At 39.5% G+C, this 25,948-nt stretch overlaps 1 protein-coding gene across 1 annotated transcript in view; it reads left to right on the forward strand.

The window, feature by feature from the left end:
• The window catches only part of LOC126354501 (condensin complex subunit 1-like), a 169,626-nt gene that overhangs the window by 33,471 nt on the left and 110,207 nt on the right, over positions 1-25,948 (forward strand). The window contains exons 6-9 of the mRNA XM_050004228.1: positions 6,895-7,161; positions 7,914-8,075; positions 8,969-9,139; positions 19,045-19,201. Of these exons, the coding sequence (XP_049860185.1) occupies positions 6,895-7,161; positions 7,914-8,075; positions 8,969-9,139; positions 19,045-19,201 (757 nt within the window). The remainder of the gene's footprint in view (positions 1-6,894; positions 7,162-7,913; positions 8,076-8,968; positions 9,140-19,044; positions 19,202-25,948) is intronic.

The following is a 25,948-nucleotide window of genomic DNA, read 5'->3' on the forward strand; positions in this document are numbered from 1 at the left end:
TCATTTTTCTTGTTTCTTCCCTTGTAAGCAGAAGACTTTGTTGATACAGGTTTATTATTATTTTATCTCAATATTGACCAACTAGGATCATGTAACATTTTCAGTTCCTCTCTTTGCAGTTGATTCCTGTTTTTATGTTAATCCTTCAACTTCTCTTCATAGTGTTTTAGTTTTGTTTTACATATATGCACATTTTGGTGTAGGTATTTTTTGTCAAACCATATGCTCTTTTCATCTTAGTCTTTTTTCGTGATCCATTCTGCTATAAATTTCTCAAAGAAATTTAAATTTACTAACTCACTCTCTTACTTATTTGTGTTGTAAAGTATTTTGGTGTATTTTTAAATTATTTGTTAATCATAGGGTTTTTTATTTTATTTTATTTTATTTTTTTTTTTTTTTTTTTTTTCAAGAGAAATCTTGAGGCCAGTTTTTTTTCCTTCTTCTTCTTCTTCTTCTTCTTCTTCTTCTGGAGATTTGAGTGCAGTAATTGCTTTTGTCAGATTTTTCTGAAAGTGTTGCAGAATCGTTTGCAAAACCTGAGCAGTGTACCTTAATTCAATTTGTTTTCCTTGGTTCAGTTTTGAAGCTTTTAGCTCAAAATTCCATTATCTTAGAGTTTTTAAAATGCTGTTAAATTGTAGAGGTGACAAGCTGTACCCTTGTCTAACATCAGTTTTCATTTCAAATGGTCAAGCTACTTCTCCTGTAACTTTAAATTTATATATGGTATTGCTAGAGTTTCACAAATTAGTAAATATAAATTTGATTAATACAAACTACTCTGATTTTATCGATTGTTCTCTGTCTACTTAATCAACCATTTTCTTGAAATCGATAAATCATACTATATGATTAACATGTGATGAATTATTTGTTTTTTAGTTAAATTTCTTTTCTGCACAGGATCTTCCCTTTCAAAAATCTCTGATATTCTCCCAGTTGTTTGTCTAAAGTTCCTTGGACTTTGATCAAGACTGTTCTGATATTTTGTTTGCTGCAGGCAGAATTTACACTCCTCTATAACTGTCGACCTCTTGTTTGTCTCCCTTTTTATATAGTGGGTGGGTGAATCCTAGTTTCCACAATTCTGGAATCTTTTATTTTTACCAAATATGCTGTTGTGGGTCACCAATTCCTAGGCTGGAAGCCTCTTTTGTTGTACCAGAATGAAGTTCCGAGGAACCTGTGCAGGGCTGCTAGACACAATAAAACAGAATTAAATATTACTCGATTTATTTCTCCATATACAAGTCATTCCCTTATCTTCTGCAATGGCTGTTGGTTTTCAAAGCTGATGAAGAATCTCCTGAACCCAACATCTGGCTCAGGCTAACGTAGTTCCCTCTGTCCAGGCCGGTTGCTTCTAGTAAGTGGGTTGCCGTTTCTGGTGTGGGAGGCACACCCTGTTGGAAGCTGTTTGTGGAGATGGCAGTTGCCACAGCGCACGTGTGTTGTCTCGCATGCTGTTCTGCAAATATTCAGTTCCTCTCAAGTCGCTGTCAGTGTTACCCTATCAGATGGTTCTCTGTGTCGGGTGCCTGATCCTCACCCCTGGTTTGGTAAGCTGTTTGCCCCAAGATACACTGGAATATAGAGTGGTTTGTGCCCTAGGTTTGATTGGTACTGGAGGCTACTGGACTACCCAACAGTGGCAGCAGTTACTGTAGGCTGTCTTCTATCATCTTTGTCTACAGATTATGCCCATAAGGTGGCAAGAGTATGACCGGTACTGGAACAATCTCGTACACAAGATGTCAGAACTCAGTAATCACATAATTGAGTGCGAATGACATGAGTGCCATCGATCCTACTGATCGACTGACTGTAGCTTATGGAGGTGGAGTATTTATGCATCGAGGGTAGGCCTTGCCTTTTGATGTCTTTCGTCATGACCGTATCAGTTCCACTCTTTACGAGTTGTCAGTGGTCTTCCATTCTGCAACTTTTGCTTTACCATTTGTTTCAGTGTCTTAACTGCCCTAGCAAACCTCTGATACATGATGCTGTTTCCTCCTTATCATTTTTTACTTAATGTTATGAAAGTAACAAAGGCATTTTCATGTACATTGGTTTAACAATTTTCCTCTTGCACTCGTACACAGCAGAATCAATGCCGCTCTCCAGTGGTTGACTATGTCAAATTGTTTACGCCTAGCGGCTGCCTCGTGTTAATACTTTCTTGCACTTGAGCAATGGTGTTCCGTTCAGATTTAGAAAACTTCACTGTCCTGTTTCTTTACTTTCTTGATGTGTGACAGTTCTCAAAATGTAAGGACAAGATAGAATGCTAATTGCTGTAAAGAGGACACATTAAGTTGCAGACGGGCAGAAAGAAAGACACTTGCACATTACTTTTGGTCCACAGCCTTCATCCGATTAAGAAAGAGAAACACACACACACATTCATTCAAACAAGGGAGCATACCTCACGCATACATGGTCTACATCTCTTTCAGCTTGAATCAAAATTCTTGTCTTTTTAGATGTGCTTATCTGCAACTTAATGTGTCATTTTTACTGTAAGTAGCAATATATTCTTTTCTTACAATCTTGAGTTTCCATAGTTCTCATAAAGCAAGTATAGATCACTTATATTCTTTGGTTGTGACCATTTCGATAATCTTTCTATAAACTACTATGTTGTTTTTGAGTATCTTGCTGGCTTTGTAAAGTTATAGCTCTGTTAGTGGGAATTCTTCCTCAAGATCTTCTGGTATTGTTGAAAAAACTAATTTAACTGTTGGAACTGGACAGTTTAAGAGGCTGTCAAAAAAGCTTTGCAAATATTTCACAAGTTTCTGTGTTATTAAATCATTGAAATAAATACTTGGTGCTTTGTACCCCTTAAGTGCAGTACATGTTTAAAAGGTTTGGCTAAAATTTCAGCTATTATTTTTGTGAAATTTTGTTTTATTTAGATAAGCAGAGATTTTTCAAAGGTTTTGATTTTTCAGATTATTATTTATGTTTGTTTTGTTAGTTGTCTGATTTGTTACAGATGTTGTTGTTTTTTTTTTTTTAACAACCCCATTTTTCCCCTCTTTGTTGTAATGCTTCTTCACGCTCTTCGATCCTTGTGTTTTTCTGGTGCTATAGTAATTAATACTTGGAGTTTGTGCCAATCACTTTGTCTCCATTTCGTCTCTAAAGTTTAATTTTTTTATGTTGTAATTTGGTCCTACAGAGTTGTATCTGAGTATTTTTAGGGTTTTCTTTCTTGTTTTAGACAGGGGAAAACTATTTTATATTTTGGGAGATAATGATTTGAATCTGATTCTCCATTTCTGATCACTGAACATTCATAATTTTCTGGGTATGCTATTGAATACTGCTTTGTGTGTCTAATTGGAATTTCCCTAGGTTTGAACTTGAAGATATCTAAATTTTGGCTTTTTGTTGTAGTTTCCTAAAATATGTGGACATCAGTGTTAATAGGAACAGGTAGCATATATAGCTCAGTCTTTCATCCTTTGTTTTCTGAAGTATGCTGGATATTCACATACAGTATTCTTAAACTTCTTTTCCTTCATCTCTTGTGTAATGAAGTTGCCAAGAAGTACTTTGACATTGACCGTACAGTCTACCATTTCTTAATCCCTGATAGGAACAATTTTTCAGTGTTCAAAAATGTCACCCTCATCAGCTGCACGGACATACGGAACTCCTGGGGGTCCACAGTTGACTTATTTCCCTCCCACTCGCCCACAAACTGTTTCCAGTGAAATCCCCAACTTAGGTGCCATTTGGGGTGGCTGCAGAGGCTATTGCATTGGCATCTGTGGCCTGTGACACCTGCCAGGGTGCCCCAATTATTAAGATGACATTCATGAAGAGATTTCATAGCAACTTTTGTGAAGATGCTGCATCACATTGATTTAGCAGTAGCCAGGAGGATCAAGAAGCTGGCTAGCCTTTCCTTGGTGCATGAAAGGATTCACTCTACCATCTGGAGCCATGAGGACAACTACTAGGAACTATTTAAACTTCTTTTATAACTGGCCAATCATTTTACTTCCTGTCCCTGGGACTGGATCAATGGTGTTACTGGGTGACAGCCGTTACTGCACAGGAAGACTACGGGACATCAAACATAAAAAAAACTTTTATGTCTCACTGGCTCAGATGAACAGGTCGGCATGCATTTGTGGCCTGAAGCAACTGAATAAGTATGTTGTGAAACATTTTATGCTTTGACACGAACTAATTCTATCAAGTCAAACATTACCAACAGAGAGAGGGCAGCCATTTTCGACCTGAGAGACAGTCTGTAGATTGTTCCTTTACCTGCAGACAAAGACAACACTTTTCTTTCTCTCCCACAAAAACTATACTATGAATATGCAGAGCCTGCCAGATAATGAGGAAGACTGATGATGACCTATCAGGAAGGTGAACAAGACCAGGTCACTTCTCAAGGACTTCTCAAGGAGGATTTACCAAAGATGTCAACAAGGAATTGTTAACACAAAAATATCTACTGCCAGTACTTAACAGACTTCCTAAGGTCCACAAAGATGGGGTCCTGTTACACCCCATTGTCAGCTAAATCAGGTGCCTGCACATATGCTGGCAAAATACCTGAAAGACTTTCTAAGCTCTTACATGGGCAAATGTCCGCATCATGTCTGTAATTCTTTAGATTTTGTAAAATGCCTCAACAACTTGAGGTTGAAGGGCTCAGATATCCTGGTGAACTTTTGACATCATTTTTGCTTTGCTCTAGGCTGCCTGTGCAAGAGTCACTTAAACTAATTGGTCAGAAATTTGTCGGGAAGATCACCGTCCTTTTCAGGCAATTCCTGACTCCACAATTTTTTTATTTAATGGAGAATATTATGAATCAACAGAGGGAGTTGCATTGAAAGCCAGTGGTTCCCAGTGGTTGTGACTTTGCATCACTTTGAGGAGGAAGCACTGAAGTCATCCAAATGGAATCTGATTTGCTTTGTCTGTTGTATTTGTGATAGGTTCATCATCTGGCCCCATGGAAGGCAGCAGACTCCATGACTTACCCTAAAATCCATTCATCCCAACATCAAATTCACTATGGAGACTAAGATAGAAAGATCATTACCATTCCTTGATGTCATAGCCAAGAGAAGAGCTGATGCCACAGTTTGTGACCTGTGCTTGCTTGCAGACAGCTGCCATTACCCTGTGCAGAGGAGTGGGGCACAAAAAATACTGGTGCACAGGGTGTATGCCATCTCAGGTGGAAAGGCTTCCCCAGGAACTGGAACACATCAGAAATGTGTTCTGAAAAAAATGGTTACTGTATCGCAGATTAGGCATGCTATGCACTCCTCAATTGTAGTACAACCTGTTGAAATGGATGTAGACATGGGGAAAGAAGTAGCCACTGCCTTTTTACCATACACCAGCACACTCAGGAAAAGTTGGGTACATACTGAAAAAGCACCAAATTAAAACTGTCTTTTGCCCACTCAATAAGACACAAGCATTATTGAAGAGCATCATAAATGACCTTGGCATGGAAGGCTGGGAAATATCAGATTCTCTGCCAATGTGGCTAGACATATCTTGGACACACAGTGCACACTATCAAAGACAGATGCTGAGAATATCAGCGGCATGCTCGGCTAATGTACCTCAACAAGTCAGTAGTCACAGAGCACTGTTTGACCAAGACTCATGCAATGGAATACAAATGTACCATGATTTTAGCACAAACTTTGAAATACTGGGACAGTATCATTAGCGAGGCCATCAAAATATTCACCGGGGACAGTCTCATCGAGTGGAACTGTAGTGTTCTGGCAGCCAGGGTTGACAGATAGCTACACCCACGCTACAGCAAGCTGGGCATTCTGCCGGGCATCGCCAGCAAGAGACATAAATGCAATTGTGCTCCACAGCTGTGCCGACATGCACCCTCTGGCATGGATTGCTAGGAGTTCGGGGGAGGGATATATGTTGGCCATGCATTTATTTACATAAAATGTTGCTCCAAACATTAGTTTGCCTCCATTCTTACTGCTGGTTTCCATTTATATATTCTGTAATGTGTATCAATCATATTCTCATCTAAGAATCTAGTTTCTTGAATTTCTAAAATTTGTATATGCCTCTTCTGTAGAAGTAATCAAATTCCTCCTATTTTTCTATTTTCAGAAGGGAATTTACATTTAGTGTTTCAAAGTGGTAAATCTTCTTGAACTTTACTTAGAAGGCATTTTAGTGTATTCCATTTCCTGTTTTCAGTGCAAATGTTGGGATTCCTGAGAATCCCAGATTCCCGTGCATTAAGAGATGTGTTGGTAATTTCTTCATCAGAATTATGACCTGAGATAGTATATCCATTATATGAATTTTCTATTTTGTAATTTGAAGTTGTAAATAGTAGAGCAGGAAATCCAGGGTCATCTCTGAATTCCCAAACTAAACCAAATTTAGCACTGGAAAACGGGCTGCCTCTTTCGCCAGTTCAACCATTCCAAAGTCCATTTTTTTCTGCCTGTACTGCTATTGAGGTCTTCGCCATAACCCTGTCAGGTGACACTTATACAGTACTGGCAGGTAGACCAGCAGAACGTAAGTTTTCTTTAAGATATGTTACTCTGTCATTCTTTCTTTATCCTAGGATGATGCAAACAACCTTGGAGCTCTTAGGCCCCAGGTTGATAGAAGTTGTTATTATTATTATTATTATTATTATTATTATTATTATTATTATTATTATTAAAGTGTGTATTACTCAGTCTTTCTCATACAGAACCAACATAGTATAGGCTGTTCTAAATTTGCTCTGCAAAGATTTTGTTTTGCTAGATTACCTCTTTTTCTGTTCTTCACCATGTATAATGTTGTGTAAGAAAGTGTAGATGTGTACTATTATAATATTCATATGCACATTCCTTTGTCATTCAACAGATGTTACACATTCATGAACATATGGTGAGTCCAATGGTGCGCTGTGTGGTTGTATTATTCAAAGAATTCAAGTGTACTCGCATTGTCCATGAAATTCTCCAAGAAATCTCAAGGATAGACACTGAAGTGGATGCAGATTCAGAGGAGCCTGCAGCTGGAGTGGGTGTAGCAAAAACATATGGCCAATTTATTGCAGAACTAGCAGAATCTGTTCCTGAACTAGTATTGCCTCACATAGATTTACTTAAATCTCTTCTTGATGTAAAGGTAAGAACATGTGTTTGAGATACTGCTTTTGAAGTAAATAAATTATTGTAGTGAAAATGGGTTTTCATTTTAAGGATGTGATATATTGAGTTTGGGCAACAAATTAAACGGAATTGTTGTTGTGTATCGTGAAGATGAGAAAAAATTCAAAATATGTAACATAGTGAAAATAATATAATTATTGCAAAGAGTTTGTTACAGAGCCATGTTGTATATACATGGTCTGTGCATTTTCTCAAATTATTTGTGCCATAATTCAGCAACAAGTAAGAGAGAGAGAGAATATACTGTCAGTTAAAGGGAAAAAGTATGTTTTCACCCAGGAGAAAGTTTATTTTTAACTGGGAAATCCGGGAATTTTTTTTCCTTGTCCGCGTATACACTCTGAGTGAAGTACATTTGATTTACTTACACAGATACCCACACCTGCAAATGTGTTTTTGTAGAGTCTGGTATCAAACAATTCAGTGCAATTAAGGTGATAGCAGAGCAGTATGTTATGTACCATTGATCTTTCATGTGTGAAGGTCAGCAGATACTGGAATTATATAGTGTAAACAATAATTGTTTCTTACATTCCCTTATAAAATGTGTTCTAAAGCAGTCTTCTTAAAAGTATTTTACTGTTTCCGTTGTTCTTGATATATTTCTCTTTTTTCTCACTACATTTGCTTCCTTGATGTGGCTTTAAAAAAAAGTGTAACACAAGTAACATTAGCCGTTGCTTCATAAACTAATTTCATCTTTTCTAGGCATATGTGATGCGCAACTCAGTCCTGTCTGCATACAGTATAATTGTGCAAAAGTGCCTTAGTGGTGAAGATCTGTCTGAGGAAGAGAGAAATAAGAGAGATGACTTACTATGTGATATGGAAGATCACATACATGATGTAAATGCCTTTGTGCGGTCAAGGGTGAGTAAAGTTTACTTGTATGCTGTTATTATGATTTGCATGTTGTGTAGTATTGTGGAGAATAGGAAAGAAATTCCCCTTTTTATTCTATACAACATTCATTGTCATGATCTGTCTTTCCCTAATAACACTTCTCTAGTGAGTGCTGCCTCCTGGCAGGCCTTCTCAGATCAGTCTTTCCAACAGATTGTTATTGAGACACACATCAGGATGTCTGTAATCCTGAAGGAAAAGTAACTGATTACTGCCACAACATTCAGGGTATATTGTGAACTGTCATGACAACTGCAGAATAGAGGAAACTGTTACTTGGACAATTACTCCTCCAAACGCTCCTTCAACAAGCTATAAGTTACAAGGTGCTAACTGTATTATTTAAAATCCAAAATTGAAGCAACTGTTTACTTAAATGCAGATATTTATTTTGAATGCAAAAAAAAAAAAACCTAACTGGAAGATAAGGGCAGAAATATTAAAATTTAAGATGAAGATCCACAGTGGTATTGTTGACAAATGGTGTTAACTCACTATGCCACATTTCTTATGATTGCTTTTTAGCATTCTTACTAGCTTTCTGAAATGTGCAAAACCTGTGTCAGAAACTATGGCAGATCTGAAATATATTGAGTTAGCCTGTTTCTATTGTCTTTTAATCATCCCCTGTCCATCCTATCTCCCTCATTTACCACGTCTTTATACTGCTTCCCCCAACATTTGCTTTCGTCGATTGATTGTAAGCATAGCAGGGTTGAATTTGAATTTTTAATACTTTAAGCCTAGAATTTTAAATTTGCTTTCTATTCATTTGAGATTCTCATTATATGGTGTTATAAAAATGTATGATTATATTAAATGCCACTGCTAATATAACATAATTCATTTGAATGTTGCAGGTGCTGCAGCTATGGCAAAACTTGGTGAAGGAGCATGCTGTGCCTATTTCTTTCCATGCTAGTGTGCTAGAGAGAGCAGTGGGTCGTTTGCATGACAAGAGTGCATTTGTCAAGAAAAGTGCTGTCCAGCTTGTTGCATCATTCCTTGAACAAAATCCATTTGCCTCTAGGGTAATTTTGTTGTGTTATTTGGTGCAATAGATGACCATTTTGTATATATTTATGAAAGTGCGTATATTCAGCAATCTCTCTTCTGAATTTCATGGTGGACACATAAGTACAGTCATTGGTTGCTTTAAGACACCGTTCTCTATTACCTCTTGACACTGGAATTCAATACTGTGACATTAGTGATAATTAGGACCTTTGATTCTGAAAAAGGACAGTTGTAGGATAATAATGATTCACTTCATCAACTGTTTTTGCTTTTAAATGGTTCAAAGTTGCAGAAACAAAAATTACAATTATTGCTGGGTTGCCATAGGTTCTGGGAATTTCAAATCCATCAGGGAAGTTTTTTTTTTTTTTGGGGGGGGGGGGCTGAGAAATCTCGTTTTTGTCTCAGTAGATGAAATGGTTTGTTTACTGCGCTGACATGCAAGGTTGTTAGGTGGGTGCAGCTGCGTGCGTGTGCCGCTTCCCTACTCCCTCATTCCTACTGCTTCTCCCATTCCTACCACTCTCTTCATGTTGCACTCAGTGCTGCCGCCATTTCTTGCCGTTAGCCTAGCAGTTGCTGATGAGAGGCAGGAGATTTGAGGAGTGGCTTGTTTGGATCTGATTGTTAGAGACTTGAGATGGCAGTCATGTGTGTCTGACTTGTGTCCAAGTGATTGTGTGAATGTGTGTGCACTCTCAATTTTTGATAAAAACTATGACTGAAAAATTAGTTATGAGAGTGTGATTGTCTTTTCTACATGTCTGTCTGTGGCTCAGCAATCATCTTTATGGGGAGTTGCTACCTATCTTCATTATTATTGATTGTCAGAGAATTTGAACAAGTAATCTGTTGCATGGATTGATCAACGTGGTCTCATTTCATCAACGTGCTGTCTGTGGCTCGTAAATAGCTGACCACAGAAATGGGTTTTTGCGATGGCCCAAAATCAGAGGCCGTTTCTGTGGGTATCTGTAATGGATAGGCTCTGCTGATCTGAAGCCATTCGGTTCCCGCTAATGTGCAAGCGCTACCCGTCAAATCTAATCTCACTTATCTGCCCGCCGACCGGGTCTGTTCATGTGTGGCACAATGCAGTAGATTTTCAGGGTTTGTCTGTGGACAGCATTGCAGTGCTCCTCAGCAGGCCAGAGTTCATGGGCAATGGATTTCAGGAATTGAGCCTGTCTCACCACAAGTACATTGTACAGTTGGCTTTTTATAGACATTTTATTTGTTCTAGTACATTTTGGCACTTCAAAAGTAGTTTATATGTTAGAAAGTATGAATGGTAAGAAGAAGAAATTTGTCCCAGTCGCTGGCAGACAATTTGTAAGCTATTTATTCATATATTTCTTGAAAGAAAAATCACACATTACCTGTAAAATAGTACATAACACAGTGGGTAATAAACAACAATAACGAACATAGTAGAACCAACATTTTTTTGGCAGTCACCTACAGTGTTTTTTCCTTCACAATTCTTGCCTAGCTTATACACTTTTTTCAAGAGGTATACTTTTTTCCGAGGTTGTTTCTGAAATCAGTGAAGATATTTTAAATCTGTCTTGCAACTCCAAGGAAATGCGTATTTTTGTCATCAAATGTTTCATTTCATTGAAATAAAATAACATCAGTGGTCTTTATTTATGGTATCCAAGACATCACTTTTACAAAATCTTTAAGGTTAGAATATAGATAAAACATAAAGTGTAAAGCAACACAATACATGGTAGTGAGAAAAGTGAATATTAAATAAAGCCAAATACAAAAACACAGGAAACAATGTTAATTTCAAAGAACTGGTATGATTCTGTCTTGGATTACAATCTTTGTATCCCATGCCAAGCCCAGTACATGGCAGCTTGTCATCTGCTGTTGATAGGTCCTGTATCATGTAAATTTTGTCCAATTTCCTGCAGGCTAGAAGGTGTTGCGGGTCTTGGAATTCTCCATATTCATAGAGCTCATCTGTAGCAATACAACCCCATTTCTTCAGATTTACTATGCTTCGTGATACTCCTGATCCTAATCTATTTAATGTTTTCCAGATCATATATGGAAGTTCATATCCAGATATAGGTTCTTCCCTAGAGCTATTCCCAGGTCTTCCTGGTTCCGAGTTTCGCCACAGGCGGTAAAGACGTTGGATCAGTTGCTTGTAGAAAAATCTTCCTTGATTAGTGTCCAAACATTGGATTCCTGGGATCTGTTTCTTGTTTTTGTTTCTCGGTTTCTGCAGCAGTTCCTCCTCCTGATTTCTGGAGGGGCTACGCCCGTAAGTTAGTCCAGCAGGTTTGTGAGAGTTGGGCAGAGGCAGCCTGTTATGTAGCGTCCTGTCTCATTCAGAGCTATATTTACTTGTTTTGCATGGGTGGATTTTTGCCATACAGGTGCCGAGTACTCCGCAGGGGAGAAACATAATGCTTGAGGTGACATGCAGAGAACAGTAGGTTTTGCTCCCTATCTACTATTTGTAAGCTTGTGGATGCTGTTGTTCCTGGCACTCACTTTCATCTTTGTGTCCAAACAGTCATCCTTGAATGTGAGAGCGCGGTCGAGTTTGACTCCAAGATATTTTGGTGTCACAGTGAGGGATGTGCTGTCTCCTCCAGGATATGTTGAGTTTACTCCTGGCCCCTTTACTGCTCAGGTGAAAAGTGCAGACCTGGGTTTTTGCTGGGTTCGGCTGGAGGTGGTTATCATCATAGTAGTCAGCTATATTCTCCAACACTGTTGTCAATTTTCTTACCACCTCTTCAAATGTTTTACGTTGAGCAGCAATGACTGTATGTATCATCTGCGTAGATGGAGCAAACTTCTACTAATTGGCTGGTCATTGGTGCAGATGGTGTAAATCAATGGAGCAAGGACACTACCTTGGGGCATTCCATGTTTCTGGGTTCGCCATTGGACACTCTTTGTGTGCAGTGTAACAAAGTAGTGTCTGTTCTGCAGCAGGCACCGGATGAATTGCGCCAGTTGGTAATTTTTCGTGGTGTTATATATTTTTGATGTGAACTTATGATTAATGGTGTCATAAGTGGCTGTAAGGTTGATAAAAGCTGCACCTGTGATTTGTTTCCATTCGTAGTCATCTTCTTTGTTCTGTGTGAGGTTCAAAATTTGTCCACAGCATGACCTCCCAGGTCGGAACCCCGCTTGCTCTTTAGTAAAATTCTGGTCTGCATGTGTGGAGATGTAGTTGAAGATCATTCTTTATAGAGCTGGCAGAGGAGGAAGATAGGTCAAGAATTTTTGGAGTCTGCAGGGCTCTTTAAAGCTTGTGGTGTAGCTACTATCTTTGCCTTCTGTCAAATCTTGGGAATCTTCATTTCAAGGAAGCATTTGTTCATCATACTTAATTATCACTGTCTGGTAGAGTGTCCAAACATTTTTATTTGCTCTGGGTGTAGTTCAACTAGGCCAGCAGCTTCACTACTCTTTATTAGAAAGATGGAGTCATCTAATTCTTCCAGGGCAAAGTAAGTACCTAGATGGTCTTCTCGAGTGAATCTCTCTCAACCTTCTTTCTTGCATGTTTGCTGTTGGTTTTGCCATTTAGTAGGAGCTGATGTGCTATTAGATCTGGTGTGACCTTATATTAATTTTGGGTGTTAGTTGAGGGTCATTAACAGTGTTTTTAAGAAATTGTCTGGCCTTTTAGCTATTCTGTTTCATGTCTAGGCTTGTGAGTAAGTTAGATGTTAGTACTTACGATTTTTGCACACTTTAGGAAACGCCATCTGCTTGCAACTTTTTTTAGATATTTCCTCATTTGCACAATTGTTTCTTGTACTGTAGCTGCAAAGACAGATTGGCAGCTTATGTCTCAACTTACCCTTGAGGTCTCAAAATGTGTCAGGAAAAAATGCTAAAAATTGTCTGGAAATCAGGGAATTTCACTTGGGGAAAGTTCTGGCATTCCTGTATTGATACCTACATGTATAGTACTGGTACTAAGCTTTTGTAATCATCGGCACTCACTGGAACAAATTCCCCTAAAAATTAAACTGTACAAAAGGTTAAATAAAATTCCTATGTAGATGTTGAGCATTCTTTAGCCCACTAATATTCACAACAATGGATATTCTCGTAAGACAAATTTTGTTTGAAATCTTTAAAACATGAGTAAGCAGCATACTTACAGCACAGATGCCAGCATAAAGCACTAAGAATGTGTCCTGGAAAGTTCTTGGGCTTGCCTGTAGCTCCCAGCACTAGGTGCAGGATTTTCTTCCAACCCGAAGAGTGCCCAAAAAGTGCAGCTGAATCAGAAATCATTGAAGAAATTCACAATGCAAAGATGGCTGAAATGGAAGTTGCCAGGATCATAGGGATTACAAACGACTGAGTAGGCTAAATTTTTCATGAAGAATTTTAAATGAGAAAGCTTTGTGCAAGGTGGCTGTCGCACCTACTTATAGCGTATCACTTACCAAAAGAACACACACACACACACACACACACACACACACACACACACAACAGTTTTTAACAGTAATCGATGTGTTTAAATAAAACCTATTTTCTGCATTGGTAAATGACAGTAACAACACTACAGATAAGACGATTCTTCAGCTCCAGGAAGGCAGACAGTTTTATAAGCTGGAAAGGTCATTTGCATTAGTGCTTTGGAATTCCAGTGGTGTTCTGCTAATTCGGTATCTTCAGATAGATAAAATAATAACTGGGGCTTTTAATGTATCTGGATGAAAAAAATGCAACAAAATTTCATCAAGACAATGGACTACTTCACAGAAGTGTATTGGCATTGGAAAAGTTGAGCGATCTATTTCACATATTTTGCTCTATCGGACTTCTTCCTCTTCCCAAAATTCAGTCTTCCTTGCTGGTCAATGTTTTACGAGCAACCAAGAAGTGACTGTAGCTGTAAACTAGTATTTTGCAGAACTTCCACAGGAACAATCTTGCAGAGAACCTTGTCAAACATTAAAATACTAAGTTGGTCGTGTATGGAGGAAGCATAAATTGGTATCCGTGTCACAGAGAAGCAACTGAAAGAGTTGAAAACAAATAAGTTGCCAGGTCCACAAGGAATCCCAGTTCTCCTTTACAGAGAGTACTCTGTGGCATTGACCTCTTACTTAGTCTGCATTTATCGTGAATCTTGCCCAGGGCAAAGTCCCAAGCAAATGGAAAAAAGTGCATGTGACTCTTGTAAGAAGAGTGAAAGGATGTACTCACATAATTACAGACCAGTATCCTTAACATCTGTTTGCTGCAAAATTCTTGAACGCATTCCAAGTTTGAATATAACACATTTCCTTGAAACAGAAAAATTTCTGTCCACAAATCAGCTTGGATTCAGAAAGCATCATTTGTGCAAAACATGGCTTGCACTTTTCTCAAATGATATCATACAAGCCATGGGTGCAATACAACAGGCAGCTTTGTTATTCCTAAAGTGTTCATCAGAGACAATGTTATCAGGAGTGCCGCAGGGAAGTGTGATAGAACTGCTTTATTCTAGATAGACAGGGTGAGCAGCAATTTACAACTGTTTGCCAATACACTGCAGTGTATGGTAAGGTGTCGTTGGGTGACTGTAGGAGTATATAAGATGACCTAGACAAAATTTCTAGTTGCTGATGAATAAGCAGTTGCTCTAAACGTAGAAAAACTTAAGTTAATGCAGATGAGTACGAAAAACAATCCTGTAAAATTCAAGTACATTATTAGTAGGATACAGCTTCACAAGTCACTTCACTTAAAGATAGAGGTGCAATGTTGTGTTAGTAATATAAAATGGAATCAACATATCAGGTTGGTAGTAGGGAAAGTGAATACTCAAATTCATTTTATTTGGAGAATTTTGGGAAAGTGTTGCTCATCCATAAAGGAGATGGCATATATAATGCTAGTGTCACAAGTTCTTGAGTACTGTTAAGTGTGTTTGGGATTCCCATTATATTGGCTTAAAGGAAGGCATCAATGAAATTCAGAGGTGAGCTGCTATATTTAACATCAGTAGGTTCATTCCATATGCAAGTATTATGGAGATGCTTTGTGAGCTCTAATGGGAATTCCTGGAGGGAAAGCAGTGCTCTTTCAACAAGGCACTATTGCACAAATTTATGTTTTAGGCTGACTGCAGAATGAGTATACTGCTGCCAGCGTCCATTTCGCAGAAGAACCATGAAGATACAATGTGAAAAGTTAGAGCTCGTTTGGGGCCTTTTAAACTGTCATTTCTTGCTTGCTGTATTTGCAAGTGGAAAAGGAGAGGAAATGACCAGTAGTAGTACAAGGTACCCTCCACCACATACTGTATTGTGCTTTGTGGAGTCTGTATGTAGATGTAGAATAATGCAGAGATGGAATAATGTCACTGGAACACCCTTGGATGATGTGTTTTAATGTCGAAGCAGCCTATTGCAGGACCAAAGTCACTCCAGGTGGATATTAGAATGGATTTGACTATATTCAAAGGGAAGTAGTAGTTCATAATTGTATCAGTTCCTTGCACAGCAGCTGCAAAAAGTGGTACAATTGCTACCTCATAATTTTCTTATCAGCACAAACTCCTCCCTCCTCCTCCTCTTGTAATACTGTTACATTCCATCCTGGGTTTTTCATTGTTTGAGTTTCCTCACACTATTCCTTTACAAGCATTTCTCACATCTAACTTACTTTTATTTCTGGTATGGACATTTCCACGGAACGCCACCTCATCGTAGGCACCTTCAGCACTGGGCAGGAGGATTTGCATAGTTACTGACAGGGGCACCCATGCCAGAGAAGCATCTGAAGAGGGGCCTGATGAAGAGTGTACCACAACTAAGGGAAGGATGAACTGTTGTGCCCCTCGCACACCTCAGGGAGCTCCGCAAGCAGAAGTTGGGGAAGCCTGCGGTAACTCTGGGTTTCTGGAGCTGTGGAAAAGCCTGCGGCACTAGATGTCTCCTCCAGTAAATTCTGGACATAACTTGAGGGACCATCATTAGATGCAGTGATAGAACATTGTGTGTTTCAGAGAACAGTATCCTGGCTTTACCAATACCAGTTCCCTAAATTTGTGCAATAGTGCCTTGTGGAAAGAGCATTGCGTTCCCTCCAGCAATTCCCATTTGAGTTCATGAAGCATCTCTGTAATACTTGGCATGCTGATTGAACCTATCGACAGCTAATGTAGCAACCCACTTTTCAATTGCTTTGATGACTTTCTTTAAGCCAACCTGGTGGGAATCCCAAATACTCTAAAAGTACTCAAGTATTGGTGGCACTAGCATTCTATATGCTATCTCCTTTATGGACAGTGAGAAAGCTACAGAATACTATTAAAAAAAAAAAAAAAAAACTCAATCCTAAGGGGTGCTAGGTGCTGATGGGCTGAATGGCTTTTGAAGTAAAACAGTCTCTAGCAAGCAAATTCTGAGGCACCTAGCATACCCCCCCCCCCCCCCTCCCTCTGCATCCAATCCATTCCCTAGTCTAGCAACCACCTCAGACGGCGGCCTGTTGCAGGGTGGACCAAAGAACATCACATGGAAATTAAAAGCAGGTGCCCAGCTTTGCAGAAATACTAACACCATTCAACTGCAGAAAATCTTCAAGCTGTCAGTAGTGAGAGAGAACAAGCAGAGCAAGTCATGAAAGAAGGGAAGAGAAACTCCAGGAAGGAATTTGTGACTTACTTTAATTGGTCCACTTCTGTTACTGTAGTTTGAGGGTGAAAAGTAGGATTTCAGGCAACGGTGTTTCATCTTTCTTTATGGGACCCTGGTGGCCATGTGTAGAGGTGTGGCTCAGGTTTTAACTGAACGCCTTTTTACCACCACTGTCTCCTATGAACAAACTCTTGAGTTTCAGACATTCTGGAGAACTGTGGACATAAGAAGGATCTGCTTCTTCTCGTGTAATTGGGGGGGGGGGGGGGGGGGGTGTCTACAGTCATCTGTTCTCCATATGAAGAGTAATCAGCTCTGACCATAGCCAGATATACTGCTCAAAGATTGGACCAGATTCATTATGCCATTATGTCTGGGAGCCAAAGGCAAGCTCCTGTCTCGTTTAAGCCAGAACTGATTTGATGGGCAGTACTCCACCAGTTGGAAGGAGGCAATATTAATTCCCTTATGGAAACTAGGCAAGTGTCATACCAACTCATAATTACTGAAGTGTAGCCCTTACCAGCTATATGGAGAAATGCGCGCTCAACTGTAGAGCCATCTGGCTCCCCGAATACCAAGGTTATCTATGCTGCTCCCAGTGCAGTTTCAGCCACTACCATTCCGCCCTTGACAACTTAATTCTATTGGGGATGGCCGTACAGAAGTCTGTCTTGTGCTGAAACAATTTGTTGGGTGTAATTTTCGATCTTGGAAAGGCGTATGACAGCACTTGAAGGTATAACGTCCTTCGTCAGTTTCATGGATGGGTGCTACGTGGACGTGTGCCATTTCTTATTCAATACTTAAAGGACAGGTGCTTTGTGCATTGGTGATACTTTTGTCTAACCATTATGTTCAGAAGTATGGGGTCCCACAAGGCAATGTGCTTAGTATCACAAAATGATGGCAAACAATCAATAGCATGTCCATTGCAGTTAGAAGCCCGGTTACAAATTCTCCTCTTCTTCGTCTTTTGATGACTTTACAATCTTCTACATCCTCTGATACTTCAACAGCTAACGGTCGGGTGGCTGGAAACTTTGGCCAAGAAAACTGGTTTTAGGTTCTCACTTGAAGTTTTCTCATGTAAATTTTAACCATGCTTATTGAAGTTTTAACCAACCAGCTCTCATTAATTCAGACAAGGTTTTAAATTTTGAGGACACTTTTTGGGCCTACTGTTTGACATGAAATTAACCTCACTTCCACACATGAGAGACTTGTGAACAAAGAGCATCACATCAGAATATTTTGAACTGCCTCAGTAGAATGGCATGGGGAGTTAACAGGTCCTGCTTCTTGCAGCATTATAGGACATTTTTCAGCTCATGATTAGTTCATGATAGCATGCTTTATGGTTCAGCAAGTACTTCCTACTTCAACATGCTGTATGCTGTCCACCATGAGTGCATTCAAACCTCAATTGGAGCCTGTCGAACCAGCCCAGATTCAACACTGAGGCAAGCGGGTGGTCTTTTGCTGGGGAGCACTGTTTTGACACACACTGTGTGCAGAGCCTGTTGAACCAATACTCTGGACTCAGTAGCAGCACCACCTCCCGGCTAAGCAGATCCTGAAAATATCCGACATTGCATTAGTCATTCGCATTTAGTGCACCAGTCCACCACAATTATGAGGGGCTATTCAGCAATTGGCACCATTTGACCAAGCCCTTCAGGGTCCGAGTTACAGACTGTCTCTCGGATCTAGACATATCACACCTCTGAATACACAGTCAGGGATGCCTTTGCATCTTCAGAGTCCCAAAGTGATTTTAAACTTGACACAGTACATGAAAACTTGCACTCCAGATTGTGTTTTTATAAATGTGGTTTCTTTGATTTTTAACTATGTGTCACAAATTTTTCAGTGTATCTTCAGACGGATTCCAGCAAGGAAATGCATTGAGTTGTTTAGTTGTTTTACCTTATGGACATTTCCAAATATGCTTCCAGAATAATTTACAAATTATGATGTGAAGTTATATGGTATTGAAATGGCACTGGAGTGGATCCAGAGGCATCACAGTACAAATTTTCTCGCCTTTCCTGACTCACTCAGTGAGTTACAAGTGTATCAGAAACTGAAAGTAGTAGTTGTGTATTTGTATGAGTAAATTAGCTTTAGACATTGTGTAGAATATTACCTTTCTTTTGACTCCCTGGTTTTTTATACAGTGCAGCGTATGACAAAGAAAACTGATTGTTACTTAAGAATTTGTGTAATTGGTATTTCTAATAAATCTTAAAACAAATGTGATTTATGTATGGTACATAACATTTCAGTTGGGATTGGAAGAACTTCAAGCTCAGCTAGAAAGTGAAGAAAAAAAGCTACAAGCTATTGAAGATTCTACTGCAAAATTGCCTCAAAAAGTAGAAGAGGAATGGAATGAATTAGAGCCTGATCTGAAAGAAGGTCTGACAGAAGTCCTGGAGGCAGGTATGTAAACACATTTTCTAGTGTGTGCGTGTGCGAGCCCACACACACACACACACACACACACACACACACACTCTGTACCTAGTTGTGTAATTTTGGTATAAAGTTATTCAAATGAGGGGAAACTATTTTAGGAGCATGTCCACTGCTTCGTGACAAAAATATGCTGCAGAGTCAAAGATTCATTCTGGAAACAATCCTCTAGGTTGTGGCTAAGCCATTTCTCCAAAAATCCTTCTTCCAAGTGTGCCTGTCCTGCAAAATGTGTAGGATAACATCTTCATCTGTACTCCAGAAGACACCTTAAGATGTATACAATTCCCTGTACTACCCAAGAATGGTGCGTGGGAAGAACAAGTGTATGAGTTCTGTTTCCTTAATTTTGTCATTTTGGGAGGAAGAAATATGCTGCCTCACTCTTCTTCAAGTGAACACACTCAGGATTTAAGTAGTGACACACAATGCCTGTCTTGTTGCATCTGCCATTGCTGTTGACCATCTCTGTAACACTCTTACACCTACTTAATGACACCATAATGAAATGTGCCACTGATCTGTTAATCCTTCCTAGTAAAGGACCAATGGGTCAAACAATTATTTTGTAAGCCATTTCTTTCATGGATAAATTATTTTTCCCTAAGATGCATTCAGTGAATCTCAGCCTGAAGTCTGGTTTTCTTAAAATCAGTATTATGTTATCATTCCACTTCGGGTTACTATGGTTACTATTGTGTATTTCACCGTTCTTACTTTTGTGAATTTTCTCTAATAGTATAACTGTACAGTACTTGATGTCTTCACCTACTTAGGTGCAGTATATTACATTTCCTTATGTTTAGAGTCAGCTGCCAGCCCCAGCATCAATCGTCACTACACCACTTATCTTCTAGCATTTTGCTACAGTCTTCCTGCATTGTGAGCGCCCTTTAGACAACAGGATAGTGTGCAAGAAGCCACATTGAGCATCAGACATTATACACTAAATCATTTATATGTACTGTACCAGGTGTAGATGTATGAAACCGGAATTTCCCTATAGGTGGTGTTAGCAATCAGTGTAGGACCCATGAGACCATGTCTGCAGCACCATCTGCTTCCTGTAATGGCTAGCAATGAGTGTCAGCACACAGTAACCCAAGTTCCGTTCATCAATATCTGTTTCGAATCGGTAAACATGTCGAGTTTTGTGCCTGTGAACTATGATTTGCTGACAGAACTGATTGTCTGTTATCATTTGAAGAAAACTGCTACAGAATTGCATCAAATGCTTGTCGAAGCTTTTTGGCAAAAATGCCCTTAGGAAAACAGTGTTTCAAGTGGTTGAAAAACTTCAAAAGTGGTGATTCTGACATGAGAAACGACGAGCTCAGGAAACCACTGAAAAATTTCGAACACAACGAGTTATGAGCTTTATTGGATGAAAATTATACTCAAACTCAGCAGGAACTCGCAGTACAAGCGAATGTGATGCAGAAAACTGTTTCTCTTCAGTTGAAAGCCATGTGAAAGGTGCAAAAGTGGGAAAATGGGTTCCACATAAATTGAGTAAAAGATAACAAGCAAATCGCAAGACCATTTGTGAAATGCTGCTCGCTAGATGCAAAAGAAAGTCGTTTCTCCATCTGATTGTGACAGGTGATGAAAATGGATATACTTTGAGAATCCTGTGCATTGTAAATCATGGATGAATCCAGGAAAACCATCGACATCCACTGCAAGACCAAATCACTTAGAAGACAATGATCTGTGTTTGGTGGGATTAGAAGGGTGTCATACATTATAGGTTACTAAAACCTGATGAAGCCATTAACATTGATTGCCGATAACAGCAAATGATTGATTTAAATCGAGCATTACATGAAAAACCAAATGGAATATGGAATAGGGCAACATAGTCATATTGCCCCTTGATAAGGCTCCATGACGCCCAGCAAAAAATGTCAGGGAAACGATCTAACGGATTCATTTGGGAAATACTAGATGATGCAGCTTATTCTCCAGACTTTGTTGTGTCCTATTATCATCCATTTGGATCAATGGGACATGCTGTTACTGAACAACACTTCAATTCGTATGGAAATTTCAAAAATGGCTTGCTGTTTGGTTCGCTCCAAAAGAAGAATTTTTTTGCATTAACAGCCTGCCCAGAGAAGTGGGAGAGATGTATAAATAGCATTGAAGATTATTTTTGAATAAAATATTGTTTATCAGTTTCAAACAATAGACATGTAATTATTGCAATCAAATTCCGGTTTCATACTTCTACACGTGGTATATTGTGAACAGCATTGGTCTAAACACTCCCAAAAATTACTTTTATTCATAGATTTCATTTCGCTAAGAATAACATTTTGAATTCTTTATCCTGTAAAGCCTTGCATCCAGTCATGAATGCGGACAGATACTCAGAAATCTCTTATTTTGTTGATTAAATGACAGAGCGAAACAGTATTGAATGCCTTTCAGAAGTCAAGGAACTCAGTGTTAACCTGAGGGCCTTTGTCTACAGTGCTCTTGATTTCATAGACAAACAAAGCTAACTGTGTTTTGCAAGATCTCTCATTTTCACATTGATTTTAATTTTCGAGAAACATCAGTACATATAGATAAAACTCAGTTACGTGATCCACAAAAACTGTGAAAACTTTTGCTCACTTTCACATGAATGACACTACATGCAGGCAGTTGTGGTACACACATTCTGCCCGGGGGGGAGGGGGGATTGTTAGGGAGGGCATCTGGCTACCCGTTAAATTAACATTGCCAAGTCTGTAAATAACAATGCTGACATTTTGGGATGTAGGCACAATCAAAATATCTCTTTCGTGACCATTCTTGAAATTAGAAACGACCTGTGCTTTCTCTCACTTGTTCCACATTTAGATTCTGTTCTAACCTCACCTGAAATTATTGAATTCCTTAAGGCTATAAATTATCCTACCCTATCCTTGCTGTATATATTCCATTTAGAATTTCAATGTTATTCACTTCAGGTTTCAACCATACTGTGTGAGCACAGCCTTTAATAATCAATTTTAATTGTGGAACTTTACCAAATGTTTCTGCAGTTTACTAATATCATTAACATTTTCTCTATCCGATTTGCAGAGTGGAAGTCGTCCTCTTAATCTAATATGTCTGCTCTCTCTTCTTTTTCAGTAAACAGTTAATCGTTGACCTTATGGATGGGTTCCTCCAACCTAAAAAAAACACCTATCTACATGCCATACATTGTTTGTTGCCCAAGTAGTCACTTCTGTTATTGAGTGCACACCTGAACTATTGAGAGATGCCCCCTAAAATTCTCAGTGCTCCATCTGATAGCAAACATCTAGAAATTTGCATTAGAGATTGACACTCATTGTATGAGGCTCTCTTTTAGACTTTTCACAAAGGTCAAAACCAACAGACTTTCATTGCTTTTGAGTGTGATGCTCCAAATAGCAAGCCTTGCTTCTAACTCATGGCTGAAGCTAGCTGTCTTGACCAGTGCAACCAGCTAGCGAAAGGAACCAAGCATGACCTTAGAACCCAAGTGGAAAGTGCCATTCAGTTGGCAGCAGAGCCTCCTCCAAACCTTGGATGAGATCTGACAAGCATACCAAGCGCACACTAGCCTGATTGCTATTTCCCTAGGGGGCTCCATTACCTGAATAATGCTGGAGCTCCAGTGACCAACAAATTCACCCTCTCAGGTTGTCCAGACTTAACTAGAAATACCTACACAGCACAGCAACTTAAACCTGTCACTGAGGCATAAGGGGTCAGCCAACCATTCAGATCTTACTTTCAGCCTCCAGATATGAACCCACCACTGTCTGCCACTGACCCTGCAGCAAGGATAAATCATTCAGATGTTGCGTATCTGGAGACAAAGTGACATAGGAGTTGCCAGAGGATTCAGACTATATCATAAATCTTAAATCCTTCATCACTGGTGCCCACTGATGTTGTTGTTGTTTTTGCTGCTGCTGCTGCTGCTGTTGCTGCTGCTTAGAGTAACAGCCTGAAGCCTCTTGACTTTGTCCAACACAGCTTCTAACTGTTTCCAGAGAGAGGCCAATCCAGCTTCCGACCTCACACGACAAGCACTGTTCTTATCTATTTCCTACTTTCAAACAAGAAAAATAAAAACTAGCTAGAGTCCACCGATCTGTCCATACCAGTAGCCAGCACAGTTACTGCTCGCACTGAAGTTCGTCCTTCACCTGTGGTTGAGTATGAGGTCACCTCGGGGCATGGCAGGTGGCAAAAGACTTCACAGGGAACCGAATGTAAGGCAGCCCCCATTAGTCTGACAAACAGGTTCCAGATGCTGTCTGCAGCTGACACTGACCCTCAGCCAGTTTCAGCCGCTTGGCCTGTTTAAGAAGAAACCTCTCAGCCTGCAAGACCCAGACATTCACAGAGGATGGGATAGTTAGGAGCTCCATTTATAATCACGTTATGGGACCACTTAAGGGCCTGTCTGCCAAGGAGGGGAAGAAGGCCAATGTGCACTCTTGTGTCCATACCGTGTGGAGTCATTCCAGATGTGGAACGGGCCCTTCCAGAGAGCCGTGAAGAGCACAGGGTGCAGCCAACTGCAGATGGTGGCTATCATTGATACCAGTGGATACCAGTGTTGTGTGCCACTTCAGAGTGAATGAGATTCTCTCTGGTTTTGAGTGGTTGCCAGTAATGGTAAAGGCTGCCAGTCTTGCTTGTGAGATAATAGCAGAGCTCACGTTTTGCAGCATAATCGACAGGACAGATTATGAATCTCTGGTACAGAGCTGAGTGAAGGGTCTGAATCAGAGGCTCGGTCAGTTCTGTGACCATTTAGGCTGCAAGATTCCTCGACTTGCACCGTAGTATAGTTGGATTTGGGTTCTGCTAAATAGGACAGGAATCTACTACATGCAGGAGGTGGCTACCCAAGCAGCAGGGGCTGTGGGGCATGGACTGGGCAGTCCTTTAGATTAGAGGCCTCAGGGAAATACAAAAAGGGCTTCAGTGACTGAATGTGCATGTCGAACACAAGAACAATGTAGATCTAGAAGAGATCAGTATAACAGTTGTAAACTGTTGTAGCTGTGTTGGAAAAATACCAGAGTTCCAAGTGCTAATAGAAAGCTCTGATGCTCAAATAGTTATAGGCACTGAAAGCCCGAGATACATTCAACAAAAATTTTTGCAAAGGCCCTAACGGTGTTCAGAAAGGTTAGGCTAAACACAGTTGGCAGTGGCATGTTTGTTGCTGTTAGAAGTAGTTTATCTTGTAGCGAAATTGAGGAAGATGGTTCCTGTGAGTTAGTATAGGTAGAGGTCATTCTTGGCAACCGGAATAAAATAATAATTGGATCCTTTCACCGACCTCCCAATTCAGATGAAACAGTTGCTGAAAGGTTCAATGAAAACTTGAGTTTAATTTCAAACAAGTACCCGACTCATACAATTGTAGTTGGCGGTGACTTTAATTTACCCACAGTATATTGGTGAAAATACATGTTAAAAACTGGACATGCACATAAAACATCATCCAAAATTGTGCATTGAATAAAGGGTTGTCATAGTGAGACTGAATATTGTAACTTCCAGATCCTTCAAAAAGAAGGAAAAAATATACCTACTCAGAAAAGCAGATAAAAATCCACTTGGTGCCTTCCTGAGAGACAATCTCGACTCCTTCCAAATTAACAATGTGCCAGTAAGTATAGACCAGATGTGGCTTGAAGCAGTTGAGAGATTTATACCAAATAAATTACCAAATGATGGAGCAGATCCCCCTTGCTACACAAAACGGGTCAGAACACTGTTGCAGAAACAAAAAAAAAGCATGCCAAATTTAAATGAATTCAAATTCCCCAAGATTGGCAGTCTTTTACAGAAGTTCATAATTTAGCACCGACTTCCATGGGAGATGCTGTCTAAAAACATGGCAGACAATCCAAAGGCATTCTGGTCATATCTAAAGTATGCTAGTGGCAAGACACAATCAATGCCTTCTTCGCATAACAACAACGGAAATACTATCAATGACAGTGCTGCTAAAGCAGAGTTACTAAACACAGCCTTTGGAAATTGCTTCACCAAAGATGAAGTAAATATTGCAGAATTCGAATCAAGAACAGCTGCTAGCATGAGTAGCTTAGAAGTAGGTAAGTAAATACCACAGAATTCAAATCAAGAACAGCTGCCAGCACGAGTAACTTAGAAGTAGGTATCCTTGGAGTTGTGAAGCAACTTGAATCACTTAATAAAAGGAAGGCTTCTGGTCTGGACTGTGTACCAATTAGGTTCCTTTAAGAGTATGCTGAGGCTATAGCTCCATACTTTTAACAATCATACACAACTCCTCACTTGATGAAAGATCTGTACCCAAAGACTGAAAAGTTGCACAGGTCACACCAATATTCAAGAAAGTCTGGAGGAGTAATCATTATATTACAGGGCCATATCATTAAGTAACATATATTGTGTTGAAATGTTATCAATTACCTCAAAGAGAATGTTCTATTAACACACAGTCGACACACATTTAAAAACCATCGTTCTTATGAAACAAAAATAGCTCTTTACTCTTAGTGGTGAGTGCTGTTGTCTAGGGATTTCAAATTGATCCTGTGTTTCTGGATTTTTAGGAGGCTTTTGACGCTGTACCTCACAAGTGGCGTGTAATGAAATTACGTTGTTACGGAGTATCGTCTGTTACATGACTGGATTCGTGATTTCCTGTCAGAGAGGTCACAGTTCGTAGTAATTGAT

Source organism: Schistocerca gregaria, chromosome 1 (assembly GCF_023897955.1).
Source record: "Schistocerca gregaria isolate iqSchGreg1 chromosome 1, iqSchGreg1.2, whole genome shotgun sequence".
NCBI classification, from domain to species: domain Eukaryota; kingdom Metazoa; phylum Arthropoda; class Insecta; order Orthoptera; family Acrididae; genus Schistocerca; species Schistocerca gregaria.